Genomic DNA, 22,080 nt, shown 5'->3' with positions numbered 1-22,080 from the left:
TTTATTATGGTATGACATGGAAATGTACATAATTTCTTCTTAGTTATGAATGTAACAATGCTCCTATTTTTTGTTGAACCATAACATATTTTACGTATGTAATGTACAATTCGTACAATAAAAAATTGCATTTTGAGGTACGAACAAATTGACTTATGAAGAATCTCAGGAAAGGAACCCGTTCGAAAGTCGAGCACTGCCCATACAGATATATCTCTGTTCACCGGAGTAAAGGACCATTTCCATGACAAATATTTATACATCTGTAATGCGAGCAAGGATTGAGGGGGGCCGAGTCTGGGTCACGTGAGGAGAGGGAGGAGTTAGGGTCACGTGGGGGAGAGGATTTAGGGAGAGAACCGGAAGGGATCGGGGAGAGAAGATGCAGTGGAAACGGGAGGAGGCCACGCTGGGCAGTACTGGGAGGGTGGCGCGATCGCCACGTGTTGGGAGACCTCGGCACCGTCGGCCATCGGTGTCCGGGCGCAGGGGGGCTAGCGGGCTGTGGAAGGCTGGCCGTAAGCGAGGAGGAGCGGAGCAGCAGTGTAGCTGCAGAGCGGAGCAGCAGTGTGGCTGCAGAGCGGAGCAGCAGTGTGGCTGCGGAGAGCTCGACGGAGGAGACGCGGGCCTGAGCGAGGACGCCGTGGGAAGTGAGATTTACACGAACCCAAATAAAGGACAACGGAGATCGACACTGTGAAAGAGTCCTTTATTACATTGGTGTCAGAAGTGAAACGGCATGTCAAAACAGCTCAGAAGAAAGAACGTCCCTGCACCATCTTCTGCAGCATCTTCTGAAGACGACCTCCCTCCAGCGGTGACGCTACCGACGATGGAGGGGGGAAGTGACGCAGGGACGAGCGACGGTCCGGGGGTGCAGGAGGTTGCCGATTCGGTGGGTCCATCCGCGCAAGTGGACGCCGACGAAGGATGGCGACAGGTGGCGGCCCAACTGGAGGCACTGAAAGCGGTGTTGGCGCAGTTGGGGACCGCCGGAGGAAGTGGCGTTTGAAGGCCTACGTGATCGTTTGGCGACGGCGCCGACATTGGACTATCCGGAATTTGATCGCCCTTTTATTCTGGATACGGACGCTAGTGACACCGGGATCGGGGCCGTTCTGTCACAGTCCAAGGGAGGCGTGGAACGCGTGGTAGCCTATGGTAGCTGCGTGCTGTCTCCGGCAGAGACCCGCTAATGCGTTACTCACCGCGAACTATTGGCTATTGTCTACTTTCTCCGCCAATATCGCCCGTATCTATACGGCCGGTCGTGTATTGTTCGCACGGACCATGCGGCTTTGCAATATGCCCTGAGAGTTGACCAACCATCTGGCCAACTGGCACGATGGTTGGAAACCCTGCAGAAATTTTCCTTCGAAATTCACTACCGGAAGGGGTCGCGTCACGCGAACGCGGACGCGCTCTCCAGGTTGCCGCAGGGGTCCCCTTGCGCTTGCGCTTCGGGTACGAATAGGTGTACGCCGGTTCAGCAACCCCCTCGGCCTGTTGTGTCAGCTGTCGAGGTGCCCGAGGCTCCCGTATGCCCGGGACCGGCCGATGGGGTTCTGAACCTGCCGCGCTCGGTATGGATTCGCGAGAAGTTGCTTGATGACCCGTTGGGGGCCTTACAGAGTCGGGCTGCGAAGGGAACGGGGGGACTGCTGTCCGGTGAGACGCCGGGGGCCGCTCTCCGGGATGGGTTGCTGATGTGGAGGGAGGGGTTGCACGATCGCTGGCGTCTGGTAGTACCGTCGTCGTTACGGTACGAATTGATTCGGACTCTGCACTGCGACACTCTATTACATCTCGGGGTGCAGAAAACCTTGTTGACGTTGCAGCGAGACTACTTCTGGCACGGCATGACGACGGATGTCGTCGGACACATTCGGGCGTGTCCCGAGTGTGTCTATACAGGTGTCTCAGATTAACGAGTTGGTGGCGTTGGATATTTTGGGACCCTTCCCGCCATCCGCTAGGGGCAATACATTTTTGCTGGTCGGGGTGGAATATCTTTCCCGCTGGCCGATGGCTTGGCCCTTACCCGACCAGTCGGCGGCGTCTATCACGGACGCCTTCCTGTTTGGATATGTAATGGACAAAGGGGCGCTGGAAAGGCTGCTCACGGATCAAGGGCGAAATTTTTCTTCTAAATTGTTGGCGGAAGTGTGCGCTGCTCTGGGAACCATGAAGGTTCGTACGTCTCCCTACCACCCGCAGACGGATGGCATGGTGGAACGGCTTAATCGGACGCTGTCGGCCATGCTATGTCACACGGTTAACGAGAAACAAGCTGATTGGGATTTGCATATCCCTGAGGTACTCTCCGCGTATCGGATGACGCCTCATGCGTCGACAGGGTATTCTCCATTTTTTCGAATGTACGGCCGCGAGAATGTGCCGCCGGTGGACGTACAGCTGGGAACGGGGGCGAAGGGTCCTGTTAAGCCTCTCCCCGAGTACATTCAAGGCACTGTTCGACGCGTCACCGAGGCACGGGAGGGGGCCCGATTGGCTACTGCCAAGACCCAGGCCCGGAACGAACGTTGCGCTCAGCGCTTGAATGGGAAATGCCCCTGGCGAGTGGGGGACATGGCCTGGCTGCACTGCCCGCAGGTGCGGGCGGGGACCTCCCCTAAGCTGCACAAACCATGGCAGGGGCCGGTTAAGCTTATTGAGGTTCCTAACCCGCAGTCCGCGCGTGTTCGGTTCGGATCTCGGCGGTGGTACGTCCATACGTCTCGGTTGAAACCCTACGTGGCCCCGCGGACGGATGCATCATCTCCTGATGTTGCCTTGCCGGTGTCTGTTGCATCCGACGCACCTCTGCCTTTGCCTGTTGACCCTGCAAGCGCGCCTGTCGTGCATTCTACAGACGAACCGGCCGTAACACAGGCGGATGCAGCGAATCCTGCTCTGGGTGGGCCTACCACGGCGACGGGGACACTTGACCCCACTGCCCCTCCAACCCCACCACAGATGCGGTTGCGGGAGACCCCGGACTCGGGTCTCTCTGGGGAACGGGACCTTGGCGTTGACGGGCCTCCAACAGCGGCGGGCGGTTCTAATCTTGTCGCTCTTAAAACCCCGTCGCGTTCTCGGTCTGTGGGGGGGACGCCGCCCGTTCGGGACGGGCTGGCGACCCGCACGCATTCCAAATCCCTTTCCTTTCGTTGATTGTTGTTCTTGTTCTTGTTGTTTTTTGTTATCGTGTTGTTATAATCTCCGTTGTCTGGTGATGCCCGATGGTTGAAAGTTGCTCGCTTTATTTTGTTCTGTTGCAGCCAGGGACGGCTGGGTTTTTCATCAGGGGGGGGGGGTCATGTAATGCGAGCAAGGATTGAGGGGGGCGGAGTCTGGGTCACATGAGGAGAGGGAGGAGTTAGGGTCACGTGGGGGAGAGGATTTAGGGAGAGAACCGGAAGGGATCGGGGAGAGAAGACGGAGTGAAAACGGGAGGAGGCCACGCTGGGCAATATTGGGAGGGTGGCGCGATCGCCACGTGTTGGGAGACCTCGGCACCGTCGGCCATCGGTGTCCGGGCGCAGGGGGGCTAGCGGGCTGTGGAAGGCTGGCCGTAAGCGAGGAGGAGCGGAGCAGCAGTGTAGCTGCAGAGCGGAGCAGCAGGGTGGCTGCAGGGCGGAGCAGCAGTGTGGCTGCGGAGAGATTGACGGAAGAGACGCGGGCCTGAGCGAGGACGCCGTGGGAGCGAGATTTACACGAACCCAAATAAAGGGCAACGGAGATCGACACTGTGAAAGAGTCCTTTATTACACATCTATCACAACCAGAAATCTACATGTAATTTTCATCCAGTGTTTTACTTATTTTTACATCAATTTCATTGTTAATCAGTTTAGAGTATTAGATTAATAATATTTCTCGAACTATATTTAGAATATGTATTGATAAATCTTAACTTTGGAGCTTTCGTGACTGCAGGAATTATTCTTTGGTTCTTTCGGTAAAGTCACGTATAAAGAAAAAATAATAAATCAAAAAATAGCATAATAGCATACGACATTTCTTTATACGTGACTTTACCGAAAGAACCAAAGAATAATTCCTGCAGTCACGAAAGCTCCAAAGTTAAGATTGAACCACTTCTACGGGGAAGTTCCAAGTTTACCTTTTTTCTCTCTCTCTGGGTTTTTTATTCTCTCTCTCTGCCTGTTTATTTAGTGTAATTTTTTCTGTCTACACTCGTTTTTTGTCGTTCTTAGGTTCTGCTCTGTCTGTGTGTCTCCGTCCCTCTTGTTTTTATGTTTTGTCTTTCTTTGAAATTTTCACACTTAAATTCTAACTTAGCAATCATTGAAATACGTAATCGACCAGGCTATGCGTTAATTGTGTGTTGACCGACTCTCTGTGTCGTTTACATAACATTTCGATACTTTGCTAGGTTATTAAATTTTAGTGTGTTTCTTTCTCTCCCTAAGCCTGCTCACTTTTTTTTTGTACTCATTGACATGTAAATTTTGTCTCTAACCCCTCCCTCTCGCTGCCTCCGCCCTCTGTCTATTTAAGGCCACCCCACAGAGACGATCACCCCTCTCTGTACCTGTGTTGCCCGCACTGTGTATCTTGTTGATATCTGTTTGCTTATATGTCTGTCTATAATTTTTTCTGGTTAGATTTTATGTCGCTATTTCATTATACCTGATGATGATTGCTTGTGTTGCAATCGAAACGTCGTATGCTATTATTTGATTTATTATTTTTTCTTTATACGTGACTTTACCGAAAGAACCAAAGAAGAATGTATTGATAAGTTCATCTGCCTTCCCAATTTTATGTCATGGTATGTTACATTCATGACGTTGACCTAAATTTCGATTTAAAGCTTTCGTGACTGCAGAAATTCATCTTCTTGGTTCTTTCGGTAAAGTCACGTAGAAGGGAAGTAATAAAATAATAAAAATAAAAGATAATAAAACAATTCTCACGACGTTTCAGCCACAACGCAAGCAGCCGTCCTCAGGTGAAAACCAGGTCTGCCGAGGCGACAGCGTCTGAATGAAACAGCACACGTGCTTGGAGCATATATATAAGCTGGGTTGGAAGGGGGGAAAAGATCGCCTTGACAAAAGAATATGCATATCAAGAGGCATTTAGCATATTTATGGGAAATGCAGGTATGTGATTAGTACTACTCATGCACGTGCATTATGCAGAATTAGCAGCATCAAAGGGAAGGGATATGGGAAATGCAGGTATGTCATTAGCACTACTTATGCCCGTGCATTATGCAGGATTAGCAACATCAAAGGGAAGGGATATGGGAAATGCAGGTATGTGAATAGTACTACTTATGCCCGTGCATTATGCAGGATTAGCAGCATCAAAGGGAGTGGATAGGGGTAGCATTAATAAAGGGAAGGAGTGTTAATAGTATGTAGCTGCAGTAACTAAAACCACCACGTAAACAACTAAAGTATAAACTACATAGTATCATCAGTATACTAAATATACTCTACAATAAGCTGAGTTACTAACAGTAAGTAATACATTACAATTCTAAGTCGTAAAAATATATAATATGCTTCCATCTAAACTTTATTCTCTTACATCACACGAGTCTACACCGTACTATATACTGCCATAGACAAACCCAACATTAAATTACATACTGTATTGCTATAAATCACCCTAAACCTTATACATTGTAATATTGAACTACGTATTATTCTACCCACCCTAATATATATCACACTGCTGTATATTGACTATACAATGATACTATATATTACTTTGTACATTGTATTAAGCATATAAATGTTATACTATTTGTTATTATACACTGTACCATTGACCGTCATGTGAAAGATACTAAGAAGAAGCAACAAAATATGTCAATGGGTGAGTAGTGCGGGGAAACTTGCAGCGGAGCAAAGAATCCATTCCCTGCAGAGAATACAATGCCAGTGAGTGGAACGCGGTCTGAAAGTCACCGTAAACGTGAACACAATCAGTTAAGATCCGAAATGGTTTATTACGTCCTTCCAATGATTGCTAAGCCAGAATCAATCTTCTCGGTTGAAATTGTCTCTGTGTTTGTATATGTGGATCGCCTCATGAACGAATCTCTCATGGTAGCCAGATGGCTTGCAGAGAACCTCTGTCTTGGAGAAGTCAATATCATGTGAGCCCATTGAATTGTAACAGTGATCTGCCACGGCTGAGGTGTTAGTCCTACCGTGTTTCAAGTCTGCTTTATGTTCACGGATGCGGTCCGAGACATGTCGTTTGGTTTCTCCAATGTAACTGCTACCACAGAGGCAACTTAGTTTGTAGACGCCAGGGTACTGTATGTCTGGAACCACACCTTTTACAGACGGGACCAAATCACAAATTTTATGTACTGTGTTGAATCGGACCTGGATCTTGTGTTTTATCAGGATTTTGGAGATCTTTTTTGTGACCCCAGCAATGTAGGGTAAGGTGATGGTCTTGAAAGGCTCCTCAACAGGATCCTTCTTGATGGTTGGAGTGATGGCTTTGCGGATTGTGTAGTCGGAGTAACCATTAGCCTTAAGAGCTTGGCGTACGTGTTTAAGTTCACTGGCAATGTGTTCCTGGTCGGATATGCATTGGGCTCTATGGTATAGAGTCTTGATGAGGGAATTCTTCTGGGATGGATGGTGGTGGGAATCCGGTTTTAGGTAAGCATCCGTGAGGGTGGCTTTCCTGTAGACAGAGTGGCTCATTGAACCATCAGGTCTCCTTTTAATTAGGACATCCAAAAAGGGTAGCTTGCCATCTTTTTCGACTTCAATGGTGAATCTGATGGCTGGGTGTATGGAATTGATGTGGTCGAGAAATTGGTCTAGAGCAGGCCGGCCATGTGGCCAGATGACTAAAGTGTCATCTACGTACCTCTTCCATAAGGTCAGGCGTAGAGTGGCAGTCTGAAACCTGCAGCCAGGCCACCAAGATTATACGGCTTGCCAAAGATACATAAAGAAGATACACCTATTCGTCCCATTGTCTCTACCATAAACTCCCCCACTTACAAACTGGCTCGTTTTTTGTCTGAAATCCTACGGCCTTTCACTGGAAAAACCACCTCTGCGGTACTAAACTCTACTGACCTGGTATCGACAATCTAAGGGATTTCCCTGTCCCCAGACGACCTGCTTGTCAGTTTTAACGTGGTTTCCTTATTCACCAAAGTTCCTGTACCTGACACCATCGCAATCATTGAAGACTTGGTTCATCAAGGACTGAACGCTGGGGTACCCCCCCCCCCTGGTGAGACACTGCTTAACCAATACGTACTTCACCTGGAATGGAACTTTCTACAAGCAAACTGAGGGCACCCCAATGGGCTCCCCCCTATCTCCGGTTGTAGCCAACGTGTTCATGGAGAAATTTGAGACTGACGCCATCCAGACTGTCACTCTACGCCCGACCTTATGGAAGAGGTACGTAGATGACACTTTTGTCATCTGGCCACATGGCCGGCCTGCTCTAGACCAATTTCTCGACCACATCAATTCCATACACCCAGCCATCAGATTCACCATGGAAGTCGAAAAAAATGGCAAGCTACCCTTTTTGGATGTCCTAATTAAAAGGAGACCTGATGGTTCAATGAGTCACTCTGTCTACAGGAAAGCCACCCATACGGATGCTTACCTAAAACCGGATTCCCACCACCATCCATTCCAGAAGAATTCCCTCATCAAGACTCTATACCATAGAGCCCAATGCATATCCGACCAGGAACACATTGCCAGTGAACTCAAACACGTACGCCAAGCTCTTAAGGCTAATTGTTACTCCGACTACACAATCCGCAAAGCCATCACTCCAACCATCAAGAAGGATCATGTTGAGGAGCCTTTCAAGACCATCACCTTACCCTACATTGCTGGGGTCACAAAAAAGATCTACAAAATCCTGATAAAACACAAGATCCAGGTCCGATTCAACACAGTACATAAAATCCGTGATCTGGTCCCGTCTGTAAAAGATGTGGTTCCAGACATACAGTAAGTACCCTGGCGTCTACAAACTAAGTTGCCTCTGTGGTAGCAGTTACATTGGAGAAACCAAACGACATGTCTCGGACCGCATCCGTGAACATAAAGCAGACTTGAAACACGGTAGGACTAACACCTCAGCCGTGGCAGATCACTGTTACAATTCAGTGGGCTCACATGATATTGACTTCTCCAAGACAGAGGTTCTCTGCAAGCCATCTGGCTACCATGAGAAATTCATTCATGAGGCGATCCACATATACAAACACAGAGACAATTTCAACCGAGAAAATGGATTCTGGCTTAGCAATCATTGGAAGGACGTAATAAACCATTTCAGATCTTAACTGATTGTGTTCACGTTTACGGTGACTTTTAGACCGCGTTCCACTCACTGGCATTGTATTCTCTGCAGGGAATGGATTCTTTGCACCGCTGCAATTTCGTTGCTTCCTCTTAGTATCTTTCACACGACGGTCAATGTTACAGTGTATAATAACAAATAGTATAACATTTATATGCTTAATACAATGTACAAAGTAATATATAGTATCGTAATTGTATAGTGAATATACAGCAGTGTGATATACATTAGGGTGGGTAGAATAATACATAGTGTAATATTACAATGTATAGTCGACAGTATAGGGTGGTTTATAGCAATACAGTATATAATTAAATGTTGGGTTTGTCTATGTCAGTATATAGTACGGTGTAGACTCGTGTGATGTAAGAGAATAAAGTTTAGATGGAAGCATATTATATATTTTTTACGACGTAGAATTGTAATGTATTACTTACTGTTAGTAACTCAGCTAATTGTAGAGTATATTTAGTATACTGATGATACTATGTAGTTTATACTTTAGTTGTTTATGTGGTGGTTTTAGTTACTGCAGCTACATACTATTAACACTCCTTCCCTTTATTAATGCTACCCCTATCCCCTCCCTTTGATGCTGCTAATCCTGCATAATGCACGGGCATAAGTAGTACTATTCACATACCTGCATTTCCCATATCCCTTCCCTTTGATGTTGCTAATCCTGCATAATGCACGGGCATAAGTAGTACTAATGACATACCTGCATTTCCCATATCCCTTCCCTTTGATGCTGCTAATCCTGCATAATGCACGTGCATGAGTAGTACTAATCACATACCTGCATTTCCCATAAATATGCTAAATGCCTCTTGATATGCATATTCTTTCGTCAAGGCGCTCTTTTCCCCCCTTCCAACCCAGCTTATATATATGCTCCAAGCATGTGTGCTGTTTCATTCAGACGCTGTCGCCTCGACAGACCTGGTTTTTACCTGAGGACGGCTGCTTGCGTTGTGGCCGAAACGTCGTGAGAATTGTTTTATTATGTTTTATTTTTATTATTTTATTACTTCCCTTCTACGTGACTTTACCGAAAGAACCAAGAAGATGACGTTGACCTATTTACGGCAACTATATTTTTTCTAAATGTAAATGTTAAATGTATAATTAAATACACAACATATTCTGTCAATGATGATATTGTGCAGAATTACATACGATTACAAATAAAAAAATGTATATTCAATGTTACTTTATTGTCCATACTTACTTTATTGCTTAGTAGATAATTATTCATCATGAAACTGGCCTCGAAGGTAACATATAATAGGCAACCCTTTGGGCAATGGCCCTTTATCTATCTGGAATGCAGAAGGACCATTCCCTAAGATGCCACCTAATATATTGTTTTTTCCTCATAAGGCAGTGTTTTTGATGAATGTGTTGAGTTTGTTACGTGTCCTTTTGCACCACTGCCAACATAGTATAACCAAATAAGACCAAATCATAAATATGCTACCTTTCACAAAAAATTACAATCTTCATATTCATTTTTTCAAACCCTAACTCTGTCTTTTCCAGGTCTTCCTTGCAATTTAACACGTAGGCATTCGTGACCAATATCATCTATAATCGAGGTTTTTTGGGTTAGATCGGGTAAATATATAAATGTGTCGTTAAAACCCACCACCACCCAACACAGCTAACTAGTAAAGGTTGTCAGGTAAACAGAACATGCCAATTTGTCACTAGTACAGCACACCGGTGTGTTGGAGAGCCAAGCCACAACATTCACAATGCGAGTACGACATTTCGCCAGTAATTACAACTAGGCGACAGCCAGATTTGTGGAGAAGCCTAACTGTTTCGTTCCTTATACAGAGGCGTAGATGTGGTGATCACACTTCTGCGCTCTTACGCAAAGGGGGAGGGGGATTACCGAGTCAACGTACATTATGCATGTGCATTATGCGAGCCCTTAGATCTTGTCCTTCCTGTCTATTGTGTATATTAAAATAGCCGTATCAACGGCAATCCATATTGAAGTATGCTGCACTTCCTTGCAAATCCGACATGCTATCGCAGCTATCACGCAACTGCCTTCAACAAAAAAAACCCTTAAAATATCAATTATGAATTGTGTCACTTTCAATCAACTCTGTAGAGGAATGTTCCCCAGGTAGTATCGTTACCTGTGTGGAGGCATATCCTCCCAGGTGGTTCCTCTGCTGACTCAGCCAATTCATGATAGGGACCGCCTCTGCAATTTTGTTCTGATGAAGATGAGCCAGGAGGGCGTATGCTGTGGTCTCAATGGTGATGGCCGACGGCTGCCAGTAGTAGGACTCTTGATTTGATGCAGAGTCTGACCAGAACTTCAGCCCATTCTCTGGAATATAATGTACAAGTTAACGCTTTTATTTAATTTAGTATTTTACTCAAAACTCAGCTTGTCACCCTGACTCTGATGATGAGACGCATATGTCAAAACCAGCCCAAAGTTTGCTTGTCTTGATTCAATTCTGTTGAAATTATGCACTCCCAGAAGGTTATGCGGCTGATGGGTTGTGTAAGAAATTATTTCATTGTTTTATATGGAGAGACAGAAATGTGAAGGAGACAATATTATCAGGTTAACAGAAATAAGTCATTGGAATATTTTCAAAAGTTAAGCATAACACCCTATTGGGAACACACTCTAGTCGTGAGTTGACAGGTCCTCTATGACGTGCAACTAAAATATCACCCATTCAGAAGTTGTGGGTTCAGTGGGCACGTGTTGCATTAGTGCCTGACCTATTGAAGTGGAGCGGCTGTTGAGTAGGGTCAGGGCAGTATCGGCGTGGCTGCTGTTGGCGAGGGAGAGGGCGTACGCTGTGAGGGCCAAGGGCAGGCTGGCTGCCACGCCGCCACCACTCACATTCGCCTCCAGGAAGTGGATAGCACTTGAGATGTTCACATTGTTATTCTGTAATCCACATGCACCAGAATTATCATTTTGGGATAATCTAAGCAAAGCACCTTTAACCAATGTGTTCAGGTCAACCACTCTAATATACAGATCCCTAACAATGCATGCTAATCACCACTGCAGGATATTCAATAATTAATCTTACATTGTCATTGTGTTATTTGATCTCACCAAAACCCTATGCAGTCTCATGCAAAAGAAAAATGTAATGTGTAAGTTTTATGATCAGTATTAACTGCACTAAATAAACAAGAAAACAGAAACAGGATACATGCGTTAGCACAATTAGTATAAACGAATGGATCTGGAGGAACCCCGAGTTATGATCTAAGATGGGAAAGAGAAACAGAGGGAAGAAAAATAAAAACATGAATGAGAAGAGGGAGAGAAGGAGGAGGAAGAGAAAGTGAAACACTTGAGTCTTTAAGAAGAGTGCCGTTGGCACCTGCTCAAGGTAGCACTATCTAGGGGATAGAAATATTAAAGTGACCCTCGAGGCATTGAAGTCAAAAGTAAAATCAGGAACACTACCTTCTGAACAATGAAACATCCACAGAAGGGGTCCCAATTTCACCCCTCGCCTCCCACCTCATCCACAAGCCCTAATAACTGCATGTAATAACTTACACAACGTATAACCTGCCTATGCAAAGTAAAATTACAAAGACAGCCCGAGCAAGAATTATACAATATTTGGAAATAATTGAATATATATTAAATAACAGCTACTTTATTGTCACACGTTTGACCGCATAGCCAGATATCAGTGAAATCAAGTCGCATTTAACGATTTTGGGTAGAAAAAAGTTTGCCTCATAAGTAAAATTGTACAAATCAAACCCACATAAAGCGAGGTAAACATGTACTGTTCAACCGCCATACTGCAGGTTAAAACGCTTATCTTTCCACTTAGTTGCTTGAACTGCTCCACTTTGGAATACCATCCCATTGGCCTACGACACAGTCTGGATTAAAAGCATGATGATGAAGCTCGCAAGGATCATCCACTGTTTCAAAACACTTTGCTTGCTATGGATGATGCTGAGTAATTGACAGGTACATGTCCCTTTTGGTGACAATGGCAGTTCACCCCAGTCCCTCAACAATGGACTGCAACAAGGCTAAATGCTCACAAATGCTCACCAATGTCTTCATGAGTGTGTCACCAAAAAAGTTACACAAATTTGCATACGTAGATGACCTTGCCCTGGTAAAATAAGCAGCCACCTTGAATGACATCAAGTCCACCTTGAATGGGGACCTAAACACCATGGAGGGACATTTCTGGAAATGGAGGCTCAAACCAAACCTGCACAAATCAACAGTCACTACCTTTCATCTTGTGAACAGAAATGCTAAGCGCACCCTGAAAGTGTCTTTTTCTGGCAAAACTGTATACCATTACCCAATTCTGAACTATATAGGAATAAAGTTGCACCACAGGATAATCTTTGATGGCCAACTGAAAAAGATAGCCGCTAAAAAGAAGACAAAGGTCAACCTCGTCCAGAAATTGCCAAGCACAAGCTGGGGAGCATCGGCATCAGGGTTTCATACAGCAGTGATGATGCTTGTGTACTCCTTAGCAGTATACGGTACACCGGGATGAACCAGAAATAGCCAGGCTTGACTTGTTGATGTCCATCTGAATACTGGAATCCTCAAGATGGCCACAACACCCTGACATTTTCCACGTTTTTGCAAATTGCTCACAGATCCATTCACTGCGATGCTGCAACCCTCAGGGAAAAGTGAAGATAATCATGGAAAAAGTACGTCTCCCCTTCCACCAGGATCTCAATAACGTCCCTTACGACCGCGTCAAGTTATGCAAGCATTTTGGACCCATGTGCCTAACCTTCAGAAATGCAATTTCAACCCTGATGATGCTAAGAAAGCTGAATGGAGTTCACAATAAAACAAACAAATACCTCATGAAAGACCTGATGCAGAAATTCCCTGGCTTTAATATTCCATGAAGCATATGGGATACCCAGAACCACATCCATACCAGCTATGGCAGATGCGGTGACTTGATACACAAATAGAAAATTTTAACTTCTCCAGTGTGCGACTATGGTCAACCAGAACAGACCATGGAACGTATAACGGACTCAGTGCCCGATTCACAAATAAGGAGGTATCATAGTCAAACATTATACTACTCCTGATGCAATTATCTGGGTCAACCACCTTTATGTAAAATTATTTGTTGCTCTATATCTACATCAGCCATACAATGAAGACGAGATTTATCTTTGTCTCAACCAAATATTCCCATACTTTGATTGTGCATCATCTGCCTACCGTACTGTCCTCCAGGAAGGCGAGGAGAGTGTAGGCTGTCAGGCTGATGTGGCTGGCAGAGCCGCCCTGCAGCTCCCTGTGAATCACGTAGCCATGCTCCGTGAACTGACCAGATGGTGCCAAAGAGTTCAGCAGAAAGTTGCGAGCAGTGTCGATCACATTGCTGTCCACAGGGATATAACTCCGTGCCTGCAGGAAAGTCCTCAGCACGAACGCTGTCAGCCTAAGGATTTGGAAAGAGAGCGCAGGACACATGCAAACAGCTGTGAAAACTTCCGCACATCTGTGAAAAAAAGCTTTACAGCTCATCGGGTTCCTCCAGTATAAATAAAACCTTATTCTGAGAAAAAGACAACATTGAAAAATACCACTTGGGACAATAGCCCAAGAAAACATGTCATACCCTCAGAGGGTAGTCAGTATTTGCCCTCATCCCATATTTTAAGTTAAAGTTTTTGAGTTTATTTTCATTTTTTATGAGGATGAACAGAGTAACAACAAAGAAAAACAAATACATTAATTTTGGAGAGAACGACTACAGGGTTCTTCGGGAATATTGCACAACTAATAAACAAGATGTTTGACGTTCATATGTGTGCTGTGTACACACTTAGGAGAAAGATTCACATTCTGCCCATCGTGGCATTCATGACTACTGTCCGGTATATTTGCTTGGAATTATCAGATAAGAACAGTTTTTTTTAGAAAGTGCCAACCAAAAACAAGTTTACACATGTGTCTGATAATAATTATCATTCGGTGCAGGTTATTGCACATCACCTAAAGGCTATGTCTAGAACGATCTGTGAATGTACCATTGGGGTACAACACCCATTACAGATTTGTACCTGAGAGATGTGAATAAGAGGATGATGTTACTTTTAGCTATGTTTGTGATACTCTCACGTGTATTTCAGCTAAGACTGTAACCAGGAATGGTTTTCTTAAAATGTATTCTATCTACGAGACTTTACCAAAAGACCCAAAGAATATGTATTCCTGTTTCACGTTTCTGTTAACAGAGTTTGCAGCATACATGATGTGGCTGCCAAGATTTAGTATCAAGACCGTGTACAGAAACATGGGTCGATTATATGAATGTGTAATAAACAGTTTAAAAAATAAGTGGTTTCAATTGTAGTACTGCATCCAAACATTGGAAAAAATAAGCCTTCAACCATTGTATTTTGTTGGTCATCTAACTTACGTAACACAAATTAATTTTTTTCAGTTTATATAACTGTTCAATGTATTGCAATGTTTAAGATTACACAACAGAAAAGGGAAAATATTAAAAACAAAATGACAAGTAAAACAACTTTAATGAAAGCATAAAATACAGAATATTTTTTTAAACTTCATTTAATTAAACCAGTTGAGAATGAAAAATAAAGTAAAACTGAAAGACCACTGTATTAGTTTCTTAGCTGTAGGCTATTACCATGTACTGCCTTGTTGATCATAGTTTCCAAATGCACTGAAGGAGCCATCACTTCTCCTGTACGTGAGCTCTCGTTCATAGCCTGAATAAACACAACGGCATGCTTAGCTTGTTACTACAAAATTAAAATAAATACACAGTTACGGAATATAATTGCCGTGTTAAACTCAATGCTGGAAACCAACACGAAGACAGCACTAAATGTAGCATCTCTGTTAAATAGTACTTTATGTTAATTGCATAGACCCCATTTTAATATACCAAGGAACTTGAAAACTAGGTAACTGAATTATTATTTAATCTTTATTATTATGCTAAACATACCTTCCACATTTCGATTTAAAGCTTTCGTGACTGCAGGGATTCATCTTCTTGGTTCTTTCGGTAAAGTCACGTAGAAGGGAGGTAATAAAATAATAAAAATAAAACATAATAAAATAATTCTCACGACGTTTTGGCCACAACGCAAGCAGCCGTCATCAGGTGAAAACCAGGTCTGTCGAGGCGACAGCGTCTGAATGAAACAGCACCATGCTTGAAGCATATATTTAAGCTGGGTTGGAAGGGGGGGAAAGGGCGCCTTGACAAAATAATTTGCATATCAAGAGGAATTTAGCATATTTATGGGAAATGCAGGTATGTGATTAGTACTACTTATGCCCGTGCATTATGCAGGATTAGCAGCATCAAAGGGAGGGGATATTGGAAATGCAGGTATGTGATTAGTACTACTTATGCCCGTGCATTATGCAGGATTAGCAGCATCAAAGGGAGGGGATATGGGAAATGCAGGTATGTGATTAGTACTACTTATGCCCGTGCATTATGCAGGATTAGCAGCATCAAAGGGAGGGGATAGGGGTAGCATTAATAAAGGGAAGGAGTGTTAATAGTATGTAGCTGCAGTAACTAAAACCACCACGTAAACAACTAAAGTATAAACTACATAGTATCATCAGTATACTAAATATACTCTACAATAAGCTGAGTTACTAACAGTAAGTAATACATTACAATTCTACGTCGTAAAAAATATAATATGCTTCCATCTAAGCTTTATTCTCTTACATCACACGAGTCTACACCATACTATATACTGCCATAGACAAACCCAACATTAAATTATATACTGTATTGCTATAAACCACCCTATCTAACCTATATAATTCATTTTTTGTCTGTCTGTATGTCTGTCCGTCTGTCCGTCTGCGTACGCTCGCTTCCGGGGGAATTAGATCTCGGACCATGGGGTTCGCCGAGATTAAATTTTGCAGGTGGGCACGCCCCCGGCCCCGCGGTAAACTTAGGCATTTCCGATTTTTCGTCTCTAAACTTTAAATCGGACCGATTATCGATTTAGTGCGCATGCGCGAAGGCGGTTGCCCCTGGCAACGGGCGGTTGGCCCCTGGCAACGGGCGGTTGGCCCCTGGCAACGGGCAGCAACGCTGTCGCTGCGCAGTGGACGCCATTTTTAATTCCCGTAAAAAATATGCGCACGCATTAACACGCGACACTGAGGTAAATTCATCAAAGTTTAACGTCCTCTTAACTCCCCCCCCACCCCAATGTGTGCAATTACTATCATAGCGATTAGACAGTATTATTGTAGCGCGGGGGGGGGGGGGGAACGACCACAGCACCCAGCCTCGGCCGGGTGGGAAATCTAGGCGAGGCCGGAGGCTCTGCACGGTACTAGGCCTCGACACCCCACACGTCTCAGGCGACGACTTTGTGGTATAAACTCGATATACCCAGCGTTGCCCGGGGGAAAAATACATTTAAAATCTTCTGAAAACTTTAAAACATAACATACCAATGAAAATACAACTGTGTAATTTAAAATGTAAAACCGACCGCGCCAAGAATCGATTCTCTGAATCGCGCAAAGAAATTGAAGGTTGTAGATTCATTTAGAATCGCCCTGTTCCCGTTTAATATAAGTTGGTTATAGAGTTGATATAAACTGCTACGAATGGGAAATATCCGGCGTTGACCGGGGCAAAAATATTATAAAAAACTCCTGAAAACTTTAAAACATAACATACCAATGAAAATAAAACTCTGTAATTAAAAATGGAAACCTCCTACGCGCCAGGAATCGATTCTTTGAATCGTGCAAAGGAATCATCGAAGGTTGTAGATTCCTTTAGATTCGCCCTATTCCCGTTTAATATACTTACGTGTCGCCACGTTTGCTTAACATTTCCGACACACACATTCACACATTTAGCTTTTACATTTAACATACAAAACGTCAGCATGTACTGCTGTCATCATAGGCAAAACATTTATACACCCTCAACACTATCCCTCACCACTCTCCCTCACTCATCATCACCACTCACCCTCACCACTCACTATCACTCACTATCACTCACCACTCACTATCACTGACCACTCACCACTCACACTCATCCTCACCACTTACCTTCACAACTCACCCTCACCACTATTCCTCACTACTTACCCTCACCACTCTCCCTCACCAATCACCAATCACCCTCAAGCATACTTGGCGACACGTACGTTTTTAAAACGGGAATAGGGTGAGTGGTGGTGGTGAGGGAGAGTGGTGAGGGAGAGTGGTGAGGGAGAGTGGTGAGGGTGAATGGTGAGGGTGAGTGGTGAGTGGTGAGGGTGAGTGGTAAGTGGTGAGGGTGAGTGGTGAGGGTGAGTGGTGAGGGGAGGGTGAGCGGCGGTTGTTAGTGGTGATTAGTGAGGGGTGAGTGGTGAGGGTGAGCGTGAGTGGGGAGGGTGAGGTTGAGTGGTGAGCAGTGAGGGTGAGCAGTGAGGGTGAGTGGTGATTGGTGAGGGTGTGATTGGTGAGGATGAGTGGTGAGGGTGAGTAGTGAGGGTGAGTGGTTGTTGTGAGGGTGAGTGGTTGTTGTGAGGGTGAGTGGTGAGGGTGAGTGGTGATTGTTGAGGGTGTGATTGGTGAGGATGAGTGGTGAGTAGTGAGGGTGAGTGGTGAGGGTGAGTGGTGAGGGTGAGTGGCGGTTGGTGATTGGTGTGATTGGTGAGGATGAGTGGTGAGTGGTCAGGGTGAGTGGTGAGGGTGAGCGGTGAGGGTGAGTGTGAGTGGTGAGGGTGAGCAGTGAGGATGAGCAGTGAGGGTGAGTGGTGATTGGTGATTGGTGAGGGTGTGATTGGTGAGGATGAGTGGTGAGTGGTCAGAGTGAGTGGTGAGGGTGAGTAGTGAGCGGTGAGGGTGAGTGGTGAGGGTGAGTGGTGAGCGTGACTGGTGAGCGTGACTGGTGAGTGGTGAGGGTGAGTGGTGAGGGAGAGTGGTGAGGGAGAGTGGTGAGGGAGAGTGGTGAGGGTGAATGGTGAGGGTGAGTGGTGAGGGTGAATGGTGAGGGTGAGTGGTGAGGGTGAGTAGTGAGTGGTGAGGGTGAGTGGTGAGGGTGATTGGTGAGGGTGAGTGGTGAGGGTGAGTGGCAATTAGTGTGGGGTTAGTGGTGAGTGTGAGCGTGAGTGGTGAGGGTGAGGTTGAGTGGTGAGCGGTGAGGGTGAGCAGTGAGGGTGAGTGGTGATTGGTGAGGGTGTGATTGGTGAGGATGAGTGGTGAGGGTGAGTAGTGAGGGTGAGTGGTTGTTGTGAGGGTGAGTGGTGAGGGTGAGTGATGAGGGTGAGAGGTAAGAGTGAGTGGTGAGGGTGAGTGACGGTTGTGAGAGGTGATTAGTGAGTGGTGAGGGTGAGTGGTGAGGGTTAGTGGTGAGCATGAGTGGTGAGGGTGAGTGTTGAGCGTGAGTGGTGAGGGTGAGTGGTGATTGTTGAGGGTGTGATTGGTGAGGATGAGTGGTGAGTAGTGAGGGTGAGTGGTGAAGGTGAGTGGCGGTTGTGAGTGGTGATTAGTGAGGGGTGAGTGGTGAGCGTGAGTGGTGAGTGGTGAGGGTGAGTGGTGAGGGTGAGCAGTGAGGGTGAGCAGTGAGGGTGAGTGGTGATTGGTGAGGGTGTGATTGGTAAGGATGAGTGGTGAGTGGTCAGGGTGAGTGGGGAGGGTGAGTGGTGAGGGTGAGCGGTGAGGGTGAGTGGTGAGTAGTGAGGGTGAGTGGTGAGCGTGACTGGTGAGTGGTGAGGGAGAGTGGTGAGGGAGAGTGGTGAGGGTGAGTGGTGAGGGTGAGTGGTGAGGGTGAGTGGCAAGTGGTGAGGGTGAGTGGTGATTGGTGAGGGTGTGATTGGTGAGGATGAGTGGTGAGTGGTGAGGGTGAGTTGTTGTTGTGAGGGTGAGTGGTGAGTGGTGAGGGTGAGTGGTGATTGTTGAGGGTGTGATTGGTGAGGATGAGTGGTGAGTAGTGAGGGTGAGTGGTGAGGGTGAGTGGCGGTTATGAGTGGTGATTAGTGAGGGGTGAGTGGTGAGAGTGAGCGTGAGTGGTGAGTGGTGAGTGTGAGCAGTGCGGGTGAGTGGTGATTGGTGATGGTGTGATTGGTGAAGATGAGTGGTGAGTGGTCAGGGTGAGTGGTGAGGGTGAGTGGTGAGCGGTGAGGGTGAGTGGTTGTTGTGAGGGTGAGTGGTGAGGATGAGTGGTGAGGGTGAGTGGCGGTTGTGAGTGGTGATGGGTGAGTGGTGAGCGGTGAGGGGTGAGTGGTGAGCGTGAGTGGTGAGGGTGAGTGGTGAGGGTGAGTGCTGAGTGGTGAGGGTGAGTGGTGAGAGAGTGGTTAGTTTTGAGGGCGAGTGGTGAGGTTGAGTGGTGAGGGTTAGTGGAGAGTGGTGAGTGGTGATTGGTCAGTGGTGATTGGTGAGGATGAATGGTGAGTAGTGAGGGTGAGGTTGAGTGGTGAGGGTGAGTGGTGGTTGTGACGGTGAGTGGTGAGGGTGAGTGGTGAGGCTGAATGGTGAGGGTGAATGGTGAGAGTGGTGAGTGGTGAGGGAGAGTGGTGAGGGTGAGTGGTGAGGGGAGGGTGAGCGGCGGTTGTTAGTGGTGATTAGTGAGGGGTGAGTGGTGAGGGTGAGCGTGAGTGGGGAGGGTGAGGTTGAGTGGTGAGCAGTGAGGGTGAGCAGTGAGGGTGAGTGGTGATTGGTGAGGGTGTGATTGGTGAGGATGAGTGGTGAGGGTGAGTAGTGAGGGTGAGTGGTTGTTGTGAGGGTGAGTGGTTGTTGTGAGGGTGAGTGGTGAGGGTGAGTGGTGATTGTTGAGGGTGTGATTGGTGAGGATGAGTGGTGAGTAGTGAGGGTGAGTGGTGAGGGTGAGTGGTGAGGGTGAGTGGCGGTTGGTGATTGGTGTGATTGGTGAGGATGAGTGGTGAGTGGTCAGGGTGAGTGATGAGGGTGAGCGGTGAGGGTGAGTGTGAGTGGTGAGGGTGAGCAGTGAGGATGAGCAGTGAGGGTGAGTGGTGATTGGTGATTGGTGAGGGTGTGATTGGTGAGGATGAGTGGTGAGTGGTCAGAGTGAGTGGTGAGGGTGAGTAGTGAGCGGTGAGGGTGAGTGGTGAGGGTGAGTGGTGAGCGTGACTGGTGAGCGTGACTGGTGAGTGGTGAGGGTGAGTGGTGAGGGAGAGTGGTGAGGGAGAGTGGTGAGGGAGAGTGGTGAGGGTGAATGGTGAGGGTGAGTGGTGAGGGTGAATGGTGAGGGTGAGTGGTGAGGGTGAGTAGTGAGTGGTGAGGGTGAGTGGTGAGGGTGATTGGTGAGGGTGAGTGGTGAGGGTGAGTGGCAATTAGTGTGGGGTTAGTGGTGAGTGTGAGCGTGAGTGGTGAGGGTGAGGTTGAGTGGTGAGCGGTGAGGGTGAGCAGTGAGGGTGAGTGGTGATTGGTGAGGGTGTGATTGGTGAGGATGAGTGGTGAGGGTGAGTAGTGAGGGTGAGTGGTTGTTGTGAGGGTGAGTGGTGAGGGTGAGTGATGAGGGTGAGAGGTAAGAGTGAGTGGTGAGGGTGAGTGACGGTTGTGAGAGGTGATTAGTGAGTGGTGAGGGTGAGTGGTGAGGGTTAGTGGTGAGCATGAGTGGTGAGGGTGAGTGTTGAGCGTGAGTGGTGAGGGTGAGTGGTGATTGTTGAGGGTGTGATTGGTGAGGATGAGTGGTGAGTAGTGAGGGTGAGTGGTGAAGGTGAGTGGCGGTTGTGAGTGGTGATTAGTGAGGGGTGAGCGTGAGTGGTGAGTGGTGAGGGTGAGTGGTGAGGGTGAGCAGTGAGGGTGAGCAGTGAGGGTGAGTGGTGATTGGTGAGGGTGTGATTGGTAAGGATGAGTGGTGAGTGGTCAGGGTGAGTGGGGAGGGTGAGTGGTGAGGGTGAGCGGTGAGGGTGAGTGGTGAGTAGTGAGGGTGAGTGGTGAGCGTGACTGGTGAGTGGTGAGGGAGAGTGGTGAGGGAGAGTGGTGAGGGTGAATGGTGAGGGTGAGTGGTGAGGGTGAGTGGCAAGTGGTGAGGGTGAGTGGTGATTGGTGAGGGTGTGATTGGTGAGGATGAGTGGTGAGTGGTGAGGGTGAGTGGTTGTTGTGAGGGTGAGTGGTGAGTGGTGAGGGTGAGTGGTGATTGTTGAGGGTGTGATTGGTGAGGATGAGTGGTGAGTAGTGAGGGTGAGTGGTGAGGGTGAGTGGCGGTTATGAGTGGTGATTAGTGAGGGGTGAGTGGTGAGAGTGAGCGTGAGTGGTGAGTGGTGAGTGTGAGCAGTGCGGGTGAGTGGTGATTGGTGAGGGTGTGATTGGTGAAGATGAGTGGTGAGTGGTCAGGGTGAGTGGTGAGGGTGAGTGGTGAGCGGTGAGGTTGAGTGGTTGTTGTGAGGGTGAGTGGTGAGGATGAGTGGTGAGGGTGAGTGGCGGTTGTGAGTGGTGATGGGTGAGTGGTGAGCGGTGAGGGGTGAGTGGTGAGCGTGAGTGGTGAGGGTGAGTGGTGAGGGTGAGTGCTGAGTGGTGAGGGTGAGTGGTGAGAGAGTGGTTAGTTTTGAGGGCGAGTGGTGAGGTTGAGTGGTGAGGGTTAGTGGAGAGTGGTGAGTGGTGATTGGTCAGTGGTGATTGGTGAGGATGAATGGTGAGTAGTGAGGGTGAGGTTGAGTGGTGAGGGTGAGTGGTGGTTGTGACGGTGAGTGGTGAGGGTGGGTGGTGAGGCTGAATGGTGAGGGTGA

General features: G+C 47.0%; 1 protein-coding gene across 2 annotated transcripts in view; it reads right to left on the bottom strand.

The window, feature by feature from the left end:
• Positions 1-22,080, bottom strand: part of LOC133351427 (CD109 antigen-like) — a 93,786-nt gene that overhangs the window by 5,563 nt on the left and 66,143 nt on the right. For both annotated transcript variants that reach the window (XM_061566625.1, XM_061566627.1), the window contains 4 exons: positions 15,027-15,108; positions 13,586-13,808; positions 11,104-11,275; positions 10,500-10,696 (listed from right to left, as the gene is read on the bottom strand). In XM_061566625.1, coding sequence (XP_061422609.1) covers positions 10,500-10,696; positions 11,104-11,275; positions 13,586-13,808; positions 15,027-15,108 — 674 coding nt within the window. The remainder of the gene's footprint in view (positions 1-10,499; positions 10,697-11,103; positions 11,276-13,585; positions 13,809-15,026; positions 15,109-22,080) is intronic.

The sequence above is a fragment of the Lethenteron reissneri genome, chromosome 37 (genome assembly GCF_015708825.2).
Source record: "Lethenteron reissneri isolate LAM-NWPU_2019-01 chromosome 37, ASM1570882v1, whole genome shotgun sequence".
Classification (NCBI taxonomy): domain Eukaryota; kingdom Metazoa; phylum Chordata; class Hyperoartia; order Petromyzontiformes; family Petromyzontidae; genus Lethenteron; species Lethenteron reissneri.
This window is presented reverse-complemented; position numbering and strand designations above follow the sequence as displayed.